Source organism: Crocodylus siamensis, chromosome 2 (genome assembly GCF_052110815.1).
Source record: "Crocodylus siamensis isolate JL-2025a chromosome 2, ASM5211081v1, whole genome shotgun sequence".
Lineage (NCBI taxonomy): Eukaryota > Metazoa > Chordata > Crocodylia > Crocodylidae > Crocodylus > Crocodylus siamensis.
Window position 1 is genome coordinate 167989036 of NC_143396.1, and position 14133 is coordinate 168003168.

Genomic DNA, 14133 nt, shown 5'->3' on the forward strand with positions numbered 1-14133 from the left:
TAATGGAAATCTGGCATTTTTTTTTTCATTTAAAATATCCAAAATTTAAGTCTTTTTTTTTCTTTCTTAAGATTTCAAAATGTAACACCCCCTCCCCCACCACCTCTTTTAGTTATTAAAAGAGAAGAAAACTTCCGGCAAATACTTGCTTTTATTTGCTTTTACTTTTTCATGTTTTATGAGGCTTCCTTTTTATTTTGATTCTTATTCCTCAACTGTATACTGTCTATCCAGTCCTGTTTTTAACCAAGTTTAAATGGAAAAATGAGTAACTAAAAAGAAAAAAACAAACAGCCTCTAAACAAAAAAACACAGAAAAAACAACCTTTCCCTGCTCATAATCTTAAATCTCATCTAATTAATGTAAAAACCTACAGATTTGTAGAATTGCCTGTCTGAAAACTTTATTTTTAACAAAATGGAATGAATGAATGAATGAATGAATGTGTTTCAGGTAGCCTATTTGGGAAGTATTTGATTTCCCAGATTATCTCTGACACTGTTATTACAGTTCAGCTCCAAAAATTAGTTATCAATGAAGCTGTGCTGGATTAAATAGTAGGGCAAATCTGTGAAGCAAACTGATCTGTAAACTGGCAGTGTCCATTCAGTGCCATCAATCAGCTATCTCCAATAGAAGGCTTTTATAAATGCTATTAAAATGGATTAACATGGAAAGATAAAGAAAAAATGGAATGTACAAAGCTCAGGTTTGTTAGAGAAACTAACATGACTGAGCACCTTGCAGGACTCAGCACACAATAACTGTTCATACGACAGACATAATGAATGAAAACCTTGCTCACCTAAGTCATCAGAAAATGCTTCACTGGCTTCAAGTGAGACAGATTTTCAATGATGGTGACTTTCATTGTTTTTTTTAGATTTCCTTTCTCTTATGAAGTGGATTGGCAAATATATTTGAACATGTCCTTGTCTTTAAAAGCTACTTCTGTGAATGCAGCTGGATCTTTCTTTAGTGCTGAGTTGTATTCCCCACTGCTTCCAAGAAGAATGGCAGGTCTGTGTTCATGATGACATTGCCTTTACACATGCATTGCACAGAAAGAGCCCATCCTCTCTCTTAATGTTCAATCAATGAGTAATTCTGATTCTTGTCCTCTTGCTATTACTTTCTGCCTTTATCTTAGAAGCAAGTGCAAGCAGAATAAAGGCCAGAAGTTGGTAACAGAGCCATGGATGAGTTCATTTTGTTAGGTTTCAACCATCAACTCCCTCAGGTGCAGATTACCCTGTGTTTTGCATTTATCATGATGTATACCTTTATCCTGGTGGGGAATCTTGCCATAATTACTCTCATCATCAGCAGTCCCTGGCTACATACTCCTATGTACTTTTTCCTTACCCACTTAGCTTTTGCTGACATATGTATTTCATCATCAGTGGCCCCCAAGTTGCTTGTTGGTCTCTTTGTGGGGAGAACAAACATTTCATACCTTGGTTGTACTTCCCAGTTAACTTCCATTGTGACCTTTGGCACTATGGAGTGCTTCCTCCTGGCTGCAATGGCATTTGATCGTTATGTAGCCATCTGTAACCCCCTGCTCTATAAGGTCATTATGTCCCAGAACCTCTGTATGTGGCTGGTGGCTGTTTCATATATAGGGGGCTGCTTGAACTCCATAGCATTTCTCACTTGTGTATTGAGTTTATCTTTCCAAGAGACTGCTGAAATTGAGCATTTCTTCTGCGATCTCCCTGCATTGCTGAAGCTGTCCAGAAGTAACATAACTATAACTTGCACTCTCCCATCTGTCTCATCTGGTTCCATACTATCTGTGACTCTGCTGATCATCACATTCTCTTATTTCTGCATTCTCTCAGCCATCCTGAGGATCCACTCTGCTCATGGCAGAAACAAAGCTTTCTCCACCTGTGCCTCCCATCTGACTGCTGTCACATTATTTTATGGAACAGTCTCATTTACTTATCTGCAGCCTGATTCCAATATTTCAATGGACCAGGCTGAAATAGTGTCTGTCTTCTATGTGATGGTGATCCCCATACTAAACCCTCTCATCTACAGCCTGAGAAACAAGGAGGTGAAAGATGCAGTAGAAAGAAAGCTGTGGAGGAAATCATTTTGCTAAATGACTGGCTTTTTCAGTGTAATATTAACCCATAAGTTACAAGTTATTATTTGTCCATTTTAATGAGTTCTATATTAACGTTCAGTACTCAGGAATTAAAACAAACACACCTAGACACCGTTGCAGTGTATGCACTAAAGCGCTTTGCTAACTTTGTAGTAATATCTATTAAAGCCACACAATGGTCCAGAAAAGTTTCATCAGATTAACTTATTTACCATATTTCTTAATATGAAGGACTTGTGGTAAAAATCTTCATCTTGAGTGTGCAGCCATGGATATGTCCCACAAGCTTCAATAGGTAATGTTGATTCACACCAGCTGGGTATCAGGTCCCATTGACTTAATGGGATCTATAACTGATTTGCTTGTGTTGGGGATAGCATCTTATTCATTTCAGTGGACCTATGTTCATTCACACCAGCTGAGAACCAAACCCTTTGGTTTCAAGGAACAACCTTGCATAGGGTAATACCATTCACTATTTAAGGAGAAACCGAACTTGCAGGGGGTGGGGGAGGGGGGGAACAAAGACAGAGATTGTAACCAACGGGGAGGAATATACATATCCCATTTTGAGTCATGCTTCAGAGCACTACATTATTTGTGGAGTCCTCCATTCTAAAGAGGCAAAAATGTGCCTAAACTTGTCACAAAATATAAATAGATAAAAATGAGAATGTAAACAAGCATGTAGACTTGTTGAAAGTAATAAAAACTGCCTAGAAGAAGAACCAGGACAAGTTACAAATCTCCCTACTTCCCAGCCATAGGATAACAGTGCTTCTGAAGATAGTTTGCTTGCAAACTGGTTGTTTTGCATCATGGTCATCTTCTTGCAAATTCCTGATTAGGTAAGTACCTTAATGAAGGAAGTCAGTCATCGTGGAAGGATTGATCTTACATAGTTCTATGGAATCTCAGGCAAGGTTCTTTGGGTAAATCTGTTAATTTTTATTAGACCAACTGAAATAGTTGGAAAAATTCATCTTAGCAAGCTTTGGGGCATAGACATCCTTTGTCAGGCCTGTCTGTTCTCTTCCTGAACAGAGTAGTAAAGCAGCCAGAGGCCAGTACATATGCAGGAAAGCCAGTCAGTTAAAATGTAAATTGAGGTGGTCAGTAGGTGAGAAACAGGTTGGAGGGGGAGGGCAGGAATGAAAGTGGCTGTAGTCAAAAGATATGGGGGGCAGGGCAGGAAGGGAATGAGAATCACTGGTAAACAGTGAAAGGCTTACCAGGGAAGTCTGTTAGACAGGATATAATGTGTCATAAATCCAATGTCTATATTTAATCCATGATTTTTTGTATCCAGTACAGTAGACTCTCATTTATTCTCATTCATTCATGGACTCTCATGAGTGCAGCCCAGAACTTCACCTGTCTGAACTCTATTTGAAAATAAATGTGTGTTATTGGATCTGAAGCTAGACTTACTCCACAAATGATTACTCCACACAAGATTAAGATTATTTTCAAGATTTTTATACACTTCCTGCAATTTAAAATACACCCACAGAAGTGAGAATCATTCACTTATAAACAACAGAGAAGTTTTTTATACTAACCTGACTCCTCTCCAACCCCTCTAAAAGTCAAAGGAAAGACCATGTACATTGACAGTTTGACATCAAAATTAAGTGGGATAATGACAGAAGTGGTGATTTCCCCAGAAGCCTACTGGTTAGGAGATTTTCTCTGGGAGTGGGAGACTTGTGTTCCCAATCCACTTCAGCCAGAAGTGTTTTGAATCCTCATTTCCTACTTGCCATAATAATATCCTACCCACCAAGCCAAGGCCATCCTGTTCTTTTTCATTCTGAAGTTGGGCCTCTGGGCAACAGGGACAGAGAGACAGAGACAGACAGAGAGAGAGACCTGGACTTCAAAGTTAAACAAGAAAAGTGGACTATAACTTTTTTATGTATATGTAAAGCACTTAGCAAAGACAGATGTATTCTGTGTTCTTCTGTCTGACTGTTGTATTCATTGCTCATTTTATGTGAGGACTCTTCAAGGCAAAATACACAACTGTGGCAATGTGGATTGAAACCCGATTCCTTTTTCCCAGAAGGCAGTGCTATGCTTCCTCTTCCTTACTGCCTGAATTTTCTGTGGGTTGACCTTACATAGTTATTGAATATATATATAAAAGCAGGAGCTAGAGGTAGAACCCTGAATTTTCTGTGGGTTGACCATACACGCGCACACACACACACACACACACATACACACACACACACATATATATATATGGTCAACCCATAGCATCCTTGGAAGCATAAAGCCCTGGGTTCTACCTCTAGCTCCTGCATACATATGTAGACCCCAGGGCTTAATGCTTCCAAGGATGCTATCTATGCCATGGATCCATTGATTCATACTCCCTCTTCTTACCTTCTTTCTAGACTCTGGCTCCCTAACCCTGCTGAATAATGACAGGGTTTCAAAAGGAATTGTCCCCAGCTTTGCTTATGACATGGCCTGGTGGTTCAGGTAGACTAGGGAGAAGTAACAGATGCAATTTCCAAACTCCTTGAGCTAATATGAACATGGAACCCAAACCTGTTTTCCAGTAAAAAACCCTAAACACTCAAAAAGTAGGCAACAGCTGGTTTAGACCTCCGCTTTTTGTCTTTGTGTCAGTAGGGTGCACTGATGGACATCATCTCAGTGTGCACTAAACCGTAATAGAGTGTACCCTACCTACAAAAGCTGAACCAGAGTGAATTGTGAATTGAGAGAAAAAATGTTTGGTTGTCTGCAAGTCTGCTATTTCATGGAATGGGTGACTTAAGTGTGCATCTCTCTGGGGTTGAAGATCAACTCCTTTGGTCACAGCAACCTGCCCATTGATGAACTATTAGACCTTGGCTTCTTATAAGTGTAATAGGATCAGCTCTCCTCAGGGATGCATCTAAAGTTTAAGGTAGGTAACAAACTTAATCAAAAGACACTTTAGTGTCAGTGTGAGTTATCATCTGCTAACTCCTATCTTGAATCCCATCATTTATAGGCTTAGAAACAAAATAATTACATTACCCCTAAGGAAATGAATATTCCACTCATTTTTCATTAAAATAGGTGAAAAGAAGTCATCTGTGATTATTTCTGTAAATCCATGAGCTCTGGATGATATTAAAAAGGAGCTAATGCATGAAATCCTAATTCTCACAGGATTCCACAATTACTATTCTGGCCTCACAAACCCTAAAGACACATTAAAACTCACTGTACATAGGGCAAACAAATCCTGGAATCATTTCCCATGTGAGATGGTGCAGAACACACCTACAGCCTCAGGAGATGAAGGTGAACTAGTCACATGGTGCCTGAAGAGGAACTCTCTACTCCATTAGCATCCAGATGTGGTTGTTCATCCCCCTGCCTCTTCCAGCTTTTAGTTTAGCACAGGAGAGTGGTAAAGAACTGGAATCAAAACCATGACAAGAAAAAGGCACAATACAATGAATCCCAGCTAGTGAAAATGAAGTCTTTGAGGCTGGTCAGACCTTGTCGCTTTGCCATATTTCAGAGTTTAGAGGATTCTAAGGGATCATTCAGATATCTCCATCTGGGAGATGGATTTTTTTTTTTACATCCTCATTAGGCTTTAACAACTCCTTCAGACCCTCATTAGTTACCTGTTAATTAAGTACTGGTGAAGTAAGCTTCCACTTTGTCTCACTCCCATACCATGGCCCTCCCTCACATAACTTCTGACAGACCATAGGGACAAGGAAAGTATTCAAATTGAAAAATGAGGCAAGATCACAGGCCTACTTGATTCCTGACCAGCTGCTCAAAAACAAGAGACAACACACATCTATAACAAGTTAGAACTAATAGCTGAGTTATTAGTTGTTAGCTAGATATAACTAGCAACAAACCCCTAACCTGAACCCTGAACACTGGCCTGCTGCAACAAGCTGTGGGAGGCCCATTATCCTCCATTACTATTTTGTTTCTGGCAGGTATATGCACAGGGGTTAGTTTATCGTAGAATAAGTTGTCATCTAAACTATGCACCATAAACAGGTACACAACTATGAACATGCCATTTCAGTGCATAAAGTGAACTAAGTTTTAATGCTAAGTGTGACAGTGGCAGACCCTGTCTTTTGCCAGAGTCCACCAGTTTTTAGACTTGTTGGTGTCACTGGGCATAACCCTGGGTAACTCAGAGGGATGGAAGACCACGAGTGTCGAGGAAGTCCTTCTGCTCTAGGCTCAGAAGAGCCAAAACCCCCACTTGCCCAACCTTTGTAACCCTTTCTTTGGTGCCTGCAATCTCCTGTCCTTCTGGAAAGCAGGCGAGCTAAAACTGTTATCTGTGGAATGCAAGGGCACCGCTCGGAGAGAGAAAGGAGGAGGGAGAGGAGGCCAGCTGGTGGAAAATCACTGACAGTGAAACTAACCGGGGTATAAAGATCCCGCTGTTGCAGGGTTAGGTGTGCAGGATTTGAGACAATACAGTCTCCCTGTGCCTTTTACTTGAGCTCAAATAAACTCTGTCTGCTTCTCCCCCAGTGTGTTTATTTGGCGCGACGCACACCGGGCAACGAACCCAATTGTTGCCTCCCTCGGGAACCTTGTGCCGGCAACAGACTTTTCCAAGAAGCATGCCTGTGGGATAGGACACAAAGAATCAAAGTCTCTTGGATTCATAGAAATGTAGGCCTGGGAGGGACCTAAAATCATCCTATGCACTCCATATTCTAAACCCTATATAAGATTACCCTCAACCTTGATACAACACAGACCTAATATCCTAACAGGCCACAGGTAAAGCAGAGGAACCACAGTAGCCAATTTACCGCTTTTATGAAATGTTGTCAATATATGCTCAAGAGATCCCAAATAGAGGGCCTCACCCCCCACTAGCAAGGAAATCAAAACCCACTGCAGTCTGTCCCAGTCTAACCATGGGATAAACTTCCTTTCTGATGCCAAATATGGTGATTGGTGTAACCCTGAGCAGAAGGGCAAGATCTGCTGGCCAGGAAGCTCTGGCTTTGGTCCCAGCAGGAACATTGGCACACCCCAGGCAAAGTCTGTATCTAACAGTTAATGCCTCTGAGGAAAGCTTAAAACACTGTGACACACATAACAGAAACTTTGGTGTGGGGGGAGGGGAAAGGGAAGCAACCAGAATTTTGGGGGATATCCTTAGAAAATCGGCATAGCTACGCCTAGATCAGGGTTGAGCAATTATTTGGACTACAGGGTAACTTAAGGAGTTGTTGTAAGCAGTTACAGGCTGGAGAGGTGTGGGTGGGGGCAGTGATGACCCAGCCCAGTGCATCAGGAGGGTGTAATTTATCCTATCTGGCCCCGAGTCCATCTCCCCTGCACCTGCCACTGAGGTTACTGGACAGAACGGGTGGGAAGGCATATGGGTGGTGTCTCCATACAGGTATCCCTGCAGGCACGACGCACTCCTCTGGGTAGACAGGTGGGACATCTAGGAGTGGGAAGTGTGGGTATCCCTGGGATTGCAGGGCAGAGCCACAATAGGCTCCCCGCATGTCCCTGCAATGGGCACTGGTTCCGCGGGCAGGGACATGCAGGGAACAGATTGAAGCTCCTCCCTGGGCCCCAGCACATGCTGTTACTGCCTTGTATTCCCAGCCCCAGCCCCTGCTCACCCTTTCCACTGCCAGATGCTGCTCTGTGACCACCTGCAACCCCATCCCCTCTGTCCAGCCAAACATACCCTGCCCACAGGGGTCCCAGGCCGGTCGTCATGGAGACCTGCTTGCCACCCACTGACTCAGTTTTGTGCCCCCGTGGTGCATTCAGGGCAGATGGGCCAGGGTTCTCAGCAGTGGTGCCGGGTCCAACAGCACCCACAGAGACCCTGGCAATGGCAGCTGGCCGAAGTGAGCCACCATTTTGGGGGCTGCCAGGAAACCAAGTCTGGCTGCTGTGCTGGCCCACCATGTGCCCAGGGGTGGCAGATCACACTGCAAGCATGACAGCCTGGGATTCCCTCAATACGTGGATCAGGGAGGCTAAGGGACCCACTATGGGCCAGATAGAAACTGTTGTGGGCTGGATACAGCTTGGGGGCCATATTATGCCCATTCCTGGCCTAAATCATCCCTGAACAGTGAGTTTTCAACCTCTTCTTGAACAACTCCAGTGATGGAGAGCCCACAACTTCCCTAAGCAGTCTATCCCACTGTCTCAGTATTCTAACAATGAAAACATTTCTCTTAGTGGGTTTAGCCAATCTACACTTACTTAGGACACTTCAGCCAGTGCCAAATGACCATGGGGTAAAAATCCTTCCTGGTAACAAAGGTAACCCTGAGTGGACGACCAAGACCCTCAGCCTAGAAACTTTGGTTTTTGAAGACTTAGGAGGAATATCATCAATAACAGTCAAAATCTCCAGTCATCCTGAGGCCAATAAGCAGTGCTTCCATGGAAGGCAAAAAGACAGACCCCAGTCATTATCAAGAGGTGGGAAATTCTTTCCTGGGCTTATATGGTAACTAGAAATACCCAGAAGCATGGGATAACCGGGGACTTTCCACTCTATACTTCAACATGGGGATTACATAACACCCTGAACTGAGAACACATAGCACCCTGACTTGAGAGCCAGAACTCTCATTTCAAACACCCTCAATAAACTTCTCCCAAGTCCTTTTTTTTTTTCATAGCAAACCTAGTTGTGGAGTTCTTCATTCTCCTCTTGTTGATCATGGTACTCTTCTAGTTCTACATGCTCTAAGCTGTAGAGCTAATCCTCTGGGAGGTCTTGGGGTGGAAGTGCAGGGAGAAGGGATGGATTTCCTGGGTTTTCTAACTGTTGTCCCTGAAAGTTCTTGCTATCCTCTTGGTATGTTTTCTTAGTGACTTGTTCTTTCCATTGCCTGCTTTCTGTTTGATTTTGAGATATCCAAGAAGTTCCTCATGTAGCCACATTGGTCTCCTGAGATTCTTCTATTTCTATTGTTGAAATAGTCTTTTTTCTGTTTTCAATACTATGACATCTAGAAACTTGCCATGTCTTCTGCATCCTTGTTTTCCTTCATCTGTCCAACCATGTGAGCTTGTCTACCAATTCCTTGGTCTGTTGAAATTTGCCATTTTGATATTCAGCTTCTTAGTTCTACTGACCTCCTGCTTTCTCTAGTTTAGTATAATTTATTCTATAATATCATAGTCACTTCCACCCAGGTTTCCCATCACCTTTACAGTCTCAACAAATTCTTCTGTATTAGTCAGAAAAAGGTCAAAGATAGACAATCACCTAGTCATATCCTAAACTTTCTGAAGCATAAAATTCTCCCCTATACACATTAAGGACTTCTTGGACATCTAATACTGTACCTAATTTTTATGGCAGTAGGTAAGCAGAACAGTATAATCCCTCATCAGTACCACCTATAAGTTATGGATACTTTTGCAAGTCCTTGAAGAGAGTATTATTAATTTCTTTTTCCTGATTTGGGTGGGGGGTCTAAGCCAGATCCTAACTATAATATGATCACTCACTAAAGTTAAATTCCTGGAGCAGCAAGGATTGGAACCCAGGATTCCCTTCTGTCAGAAGTGTGTTGATTCTTTCATTTCTTTCTTTCAGTTTTCACTGAGGGATACTCACAGGCTAAAGCTAATATCTTGCAGTAATCTTACAGGAGTATGATATTGTGTGCATGCAGGAGATACATAGAGGACCTAATAACTCTTGCCTGAAAACACACATTGCTGAAATAAGTCTGGCTTAGAGAAGGCTGAGAGGGGATCTGGTGGCTGTCTATAAACTTACCGGGGGGACCAGTGGGAAATGGGAGAGACCCTTCTCCCCCGAGTACCTCCCAGAGTAACAAGGAATAACAGCCATAAGTTGAGTGTAGGTTCAGGCTGGACATGAGAAGTCACCACTTCACAGTCAGGGAGGCTAGGATCTGAAACCAACTTCCAAGGGAAGTGGTGCTGGCTCCTATCTTAGGGGTCTTTAAAAGGAGACTTGATAATTACCTACCTGGGGTCATTTGAGCTCAAACCTATCAGGGGTCATATGAGTCCAGTATTAATTCCTACCCAGGGCAGGGAGTTGGACTTGGTGATCTACTTAGGTCCCTTCTGACCCCACATCTATGAAACTATGTAACTATATATAAAGTGCCATGTTGTACTTTCCAGTGGAACGATCCACCTGACAGTAGCACACACAAATACACCCTTGTGATTGGCAACTTTAAGTCCCATAATAAAGAATGGGAATATAGTAACAACAACAACAATGGCATTCTAGTTGAACAATGGGCATTGACCAGTAACCTGACACTAGTATGTGTGCATGCCCTTTAAGTTTGATATCTTTAAAGAAAAAATGATTTTCAATAAATATTTTCTCGGGCTTCAACCTGATTTTTCCTGTTTGAAGGAAGGCTGTAAGACAGGGATGACATGTAGGGCATGCACACAGGTGCATGTGCACACCCTGAGCATGGCGGTGCACCACCCCCCCACCTCCAGCAGCATCTGTGGGTGGTCCATGATGTCCATTGGCCACTGCCGATGCTGCCGGTGGTGACTGTGGGTGGTCGCCATGCCCCCCTGCTCTCTGCTGACAGTGCCAGAGGCATCTACGGGAGGTCCCCTGCTTACTGCTGCTGTGCTCCCACCACCACTGTGTCCCCCAGGTGCCAAGGGCACAAGTCATTCATGATGTAAGAAGGCATATTTCTATACATTTTTTAGTACCTTCTACGAACCACATTTCTTTGAAGCTTTCATGTATAAAATACATATGAGTGTCCATGTCTATATGATATTCTGACTCCACACTAGCCCATGGCTACTGTGAAGTAGCATTGTGTGGCAGAAAACATGAGGCAACACTCCTGTGCAGTAGTCTCAGGCTAGTGCACAGTCAGCATCACAAAAAAAATAAAAAATTGTTGAGACGACTGCACAGTATCTCCAGTTACTACTCATTCATTTAGTACTTGTTTATATAAGGACTAAATGACTGCACAGACAAAGAGGCCAGTGTTTCTTAAACTGAACACAGTGGAGGGAAATTTGTAATGGCCTTTCAATATAAGAAATAGTAGATTTCATAGATTTCATAGACATTAGGGATGGAAGGGACCTCAGGAGATCATCGAGTCCAGCCCCCTGCCCAAAGGGCAGGAAGTTACCTGTGGTCATAGGATCCAGGCAAGATAAGCATCCAATTTACTCTTGAAGGTGTTCAATATAGGTGCTTGAACCACCTCCACTGGCAGACTGTTCCAGACCTTGGGGGCTCGGACAGTAAAGAAATTCTTCCTTATGTCCAGCCTGAAACGGTCTTGCAGGAGTTTGTGACCGTTCAACCTCGTCATCCCTTGGGGCGCTCTGGTGAACAAACATTCCCCCAGATCCTGGTGGTCACCCTTGATAAACTTATAGGTGGCCATCAGATCACCCCTAAGCCTACTCTTTTCCAGGCTAAAGAGTCTCATGGCTCTCAGCCTGTTATTGTAAGATCTGTTTTCCTGACCTATGATCATGCGCGTGGCTCTCCTCTGGACTCTCTCAAGCTTCTCCACATCCTTTTTGAATTGTGGAGCCCAAAACTGGACGCAGTACTCCAGCTGCGGCCTCACCAAGGCCGAGTACAAGGGGAGAATGACGTCCTGGGATTTGCTCGAGAAGCATCTATGGATGCAAGCCAGCCTGTTGGTCGCTTTACTAGCTGCAGCATCGCATTGCAGGCTCATGTTCATCTTGTGGTCAATGATGACCCCCAAGTCTCTTTGTTCTGTAGTGCTATCCAACGTAGCACTGCTGAGCCTATAAGGATGCTGAAGGTTTTTCCTCCCAAGGTGGAGAACCTTGTATTTTTCGGTGTTAAACACCATCAGGTTCTCGTCTGCCCATTTGCTGAGCTTGTCCAGGTCAGCCTGGATCACCCGCCTATCTTCTGGCGTGGATGCTTTGCCCCAAAGTTTGGTGTCATCGGCGAACTTGGCCAGTCCACTCCTGACTCCAATGTCCACATCATTAATGAAGATGTTGAACATTATGGGTCCAAGGACAAAGCCTTGAGGGATCCCACTGGTCACAGGTTACCACAATGAGTGACTGCCATCAATTACAACCCTCTGGGTCTGAGGGTCCGACCACGGAGCCAATTTCCCAGCCAGCGGATCGTGGTGGAGCCAAGGCCACAACTGGGCAGTTTGGCCAAGAGGTGATCATGGGATACCAGATCAAAAGCTTTTTTGAAGTCAAGATATATGACATCAATCTCTTCTCCCTTGTCCAGGTGATAGGTCACCTGGTCATAGAAGGAAATGAGATTGGTCAAACAAGACCTACCCGCAACAAACCCGTGCTGGCTATCCCTTAGGATTTTAGCCTGGGCCAGTCCATCAAGGATGGCCTCCTTAATAAACTTTTCTAAGATCTTCCCCAGGATAGAAGTCAGGCTAATGGGCCTGTAGTTAGCCGGATCCACTCTCCTCCCTTTCTTGAAGATCAGCACCACATTGGCCTTCTTCCAGTCTTCGGGCACTACACCAGAGCTCCAGGAGTTTTCAAGGATCCGTGCCAAGGGCTGGGCTATGACACTCGCCAGCTCCTTGAGTACCGTGGGGTGAAGATTGTCAGGGCCAGCTGACTTGCAGGTATCCAGCTTCTCAAGGTGTTCCTTCACGAGGTCAGCATTTATGGAGGGTAGGGGATCCCCATCACCCAGATTTCTCTGTCCCATAGCAGGCATGGGCGTCCCATGGGACTGATGAAAGACTGACGCAAAGTACCTATTTAATAGGTTGGCTTTTTCCTCGGCGTCAGTTGTCAGTTGCCTCATCTGGTTTAGCAGGGGTCCAACATTGCCCTTGCTTTTCCTCCGGCTCCCCACATTATGAAAAAGGACTTTTTGTTGTCCTTGATGCTTGAAGCTAGTCGGAGTTCAGTTGCAGCCTTGGCTTTCCTGGTTTGCTCCCTGCAGGACCAGACCAGCGCAGAATAATCCTCCCTGGAGGTGAGTCCCATCCTTCATCCTTTGTAGGCTTTCCTTTTTAGCCACAGGAGGTCCGCTAGGTCCCTGGAGAGCCAGGAGGGCTGCTGTGCCTTCTTGCTGCCTTTCCTCCGTGTTGGAATAGATTTAGCTTGTGCATTGAGGATCGCTTCCTTGAGAAGCAACCACTCTTCTTGAACTCCCATCTCCCTGGGGTCATGGTCCCTGAGGGCCTGACCGACAAGCCTCTTGAGCTTGTCAAAGTCGGATTTTCTGAAGTCAAGGACTTCTGTGTTGCTGACTGACTTGCCAGCTTTACGGCGGATGGTGAAGGTGATCAGCTCGTGGTCTCACCCAGCTTCCCATCGATCACTAGGTCGCCGATTAGGTCGTCCCCCATAGCCAGTACCAGGTCGAGCAGCGCTTTGCCTCTCGTTGGCCCATAGACTTCTTGAGTTAGGTAGAGGTCATCCACGCATGAGAGAAAGCTTTGTGACCCTCGGATTTTGCTGAGTGATCTTCCCACGAGATGTCTGGGTAATTGAAGTCACCCATGACAACCAAGATCCTGGAGCAAGCGGCCTCAGTCAGTTCCCAGGCAAACTCCTGGTCAAACTCAGGACTTTGAGTGGGAGGTCTGTAGTAGACTCCCACCGTTGTGTCCCCTGTGCCGTATTCCCCACAAATTTTTACCCAGAGGGTCTCTAGCTGTCCATGCTGGTTGCCAACATCAGCTTGCAGGGACATGTGGCTTTCCTTCACATAAAGAACTACACCCCCGCCCTTTTTGTCAACACGATCCCTCCTGTACAGGGTATAGCCATCTATACCCGTGGTCCAGTCATGGGTGGAGTCCCACCAGGTCTCCATTATCCCAATGACATCATAATTCTTTGCACTGTGCAGGAAGACGAGCTCCTCTTGCTTGTTACCCAGGCTCCTGGCATTAGTGTACAGGCAGGCAAGTGTCCCTTTGGGGGCTCTTGCGTTGCCCACAGATTGTGCCAGGGCTGGGGCAGGGGTGGGCTCCTTTAAGTGCCTTGGTCTGCT

At 44.5% G+C, this 14133-nt stretch overlaps 1 protein-coding gene across 1 annotated transcript; it reads left to right on the plus strand.

Annotated features, from left to right (window-relative positions):
• The first annotated feature begins 1196 nt into the window (after positions 1 to 1196).
• LOC149871174 (olfactory receptor 5P6-like) lies at positions 1197 to 2111 on the plus strand. Its single transcript, XM_090034585.1, has one exon. The coding sequence runs from the start codon at positions 1197 to 1199 to the stop codon at positions 2109 to 2111; it is 915 nt and encodes a 304-aa protein (XP_089890711.1).
• The last annotated feature ends 12022 nt before the right edge of the window (positions 2112 to 14133 follow it).

Coding starts and splice junctions, on each gene's coding strand:
- LOC149871174 (XM_090034585.1), top strand. CDS start 1,197: ATGGATGAGTTCATTTTGTTAGGTTTCAACCATCAACTCCCTCAGGTG.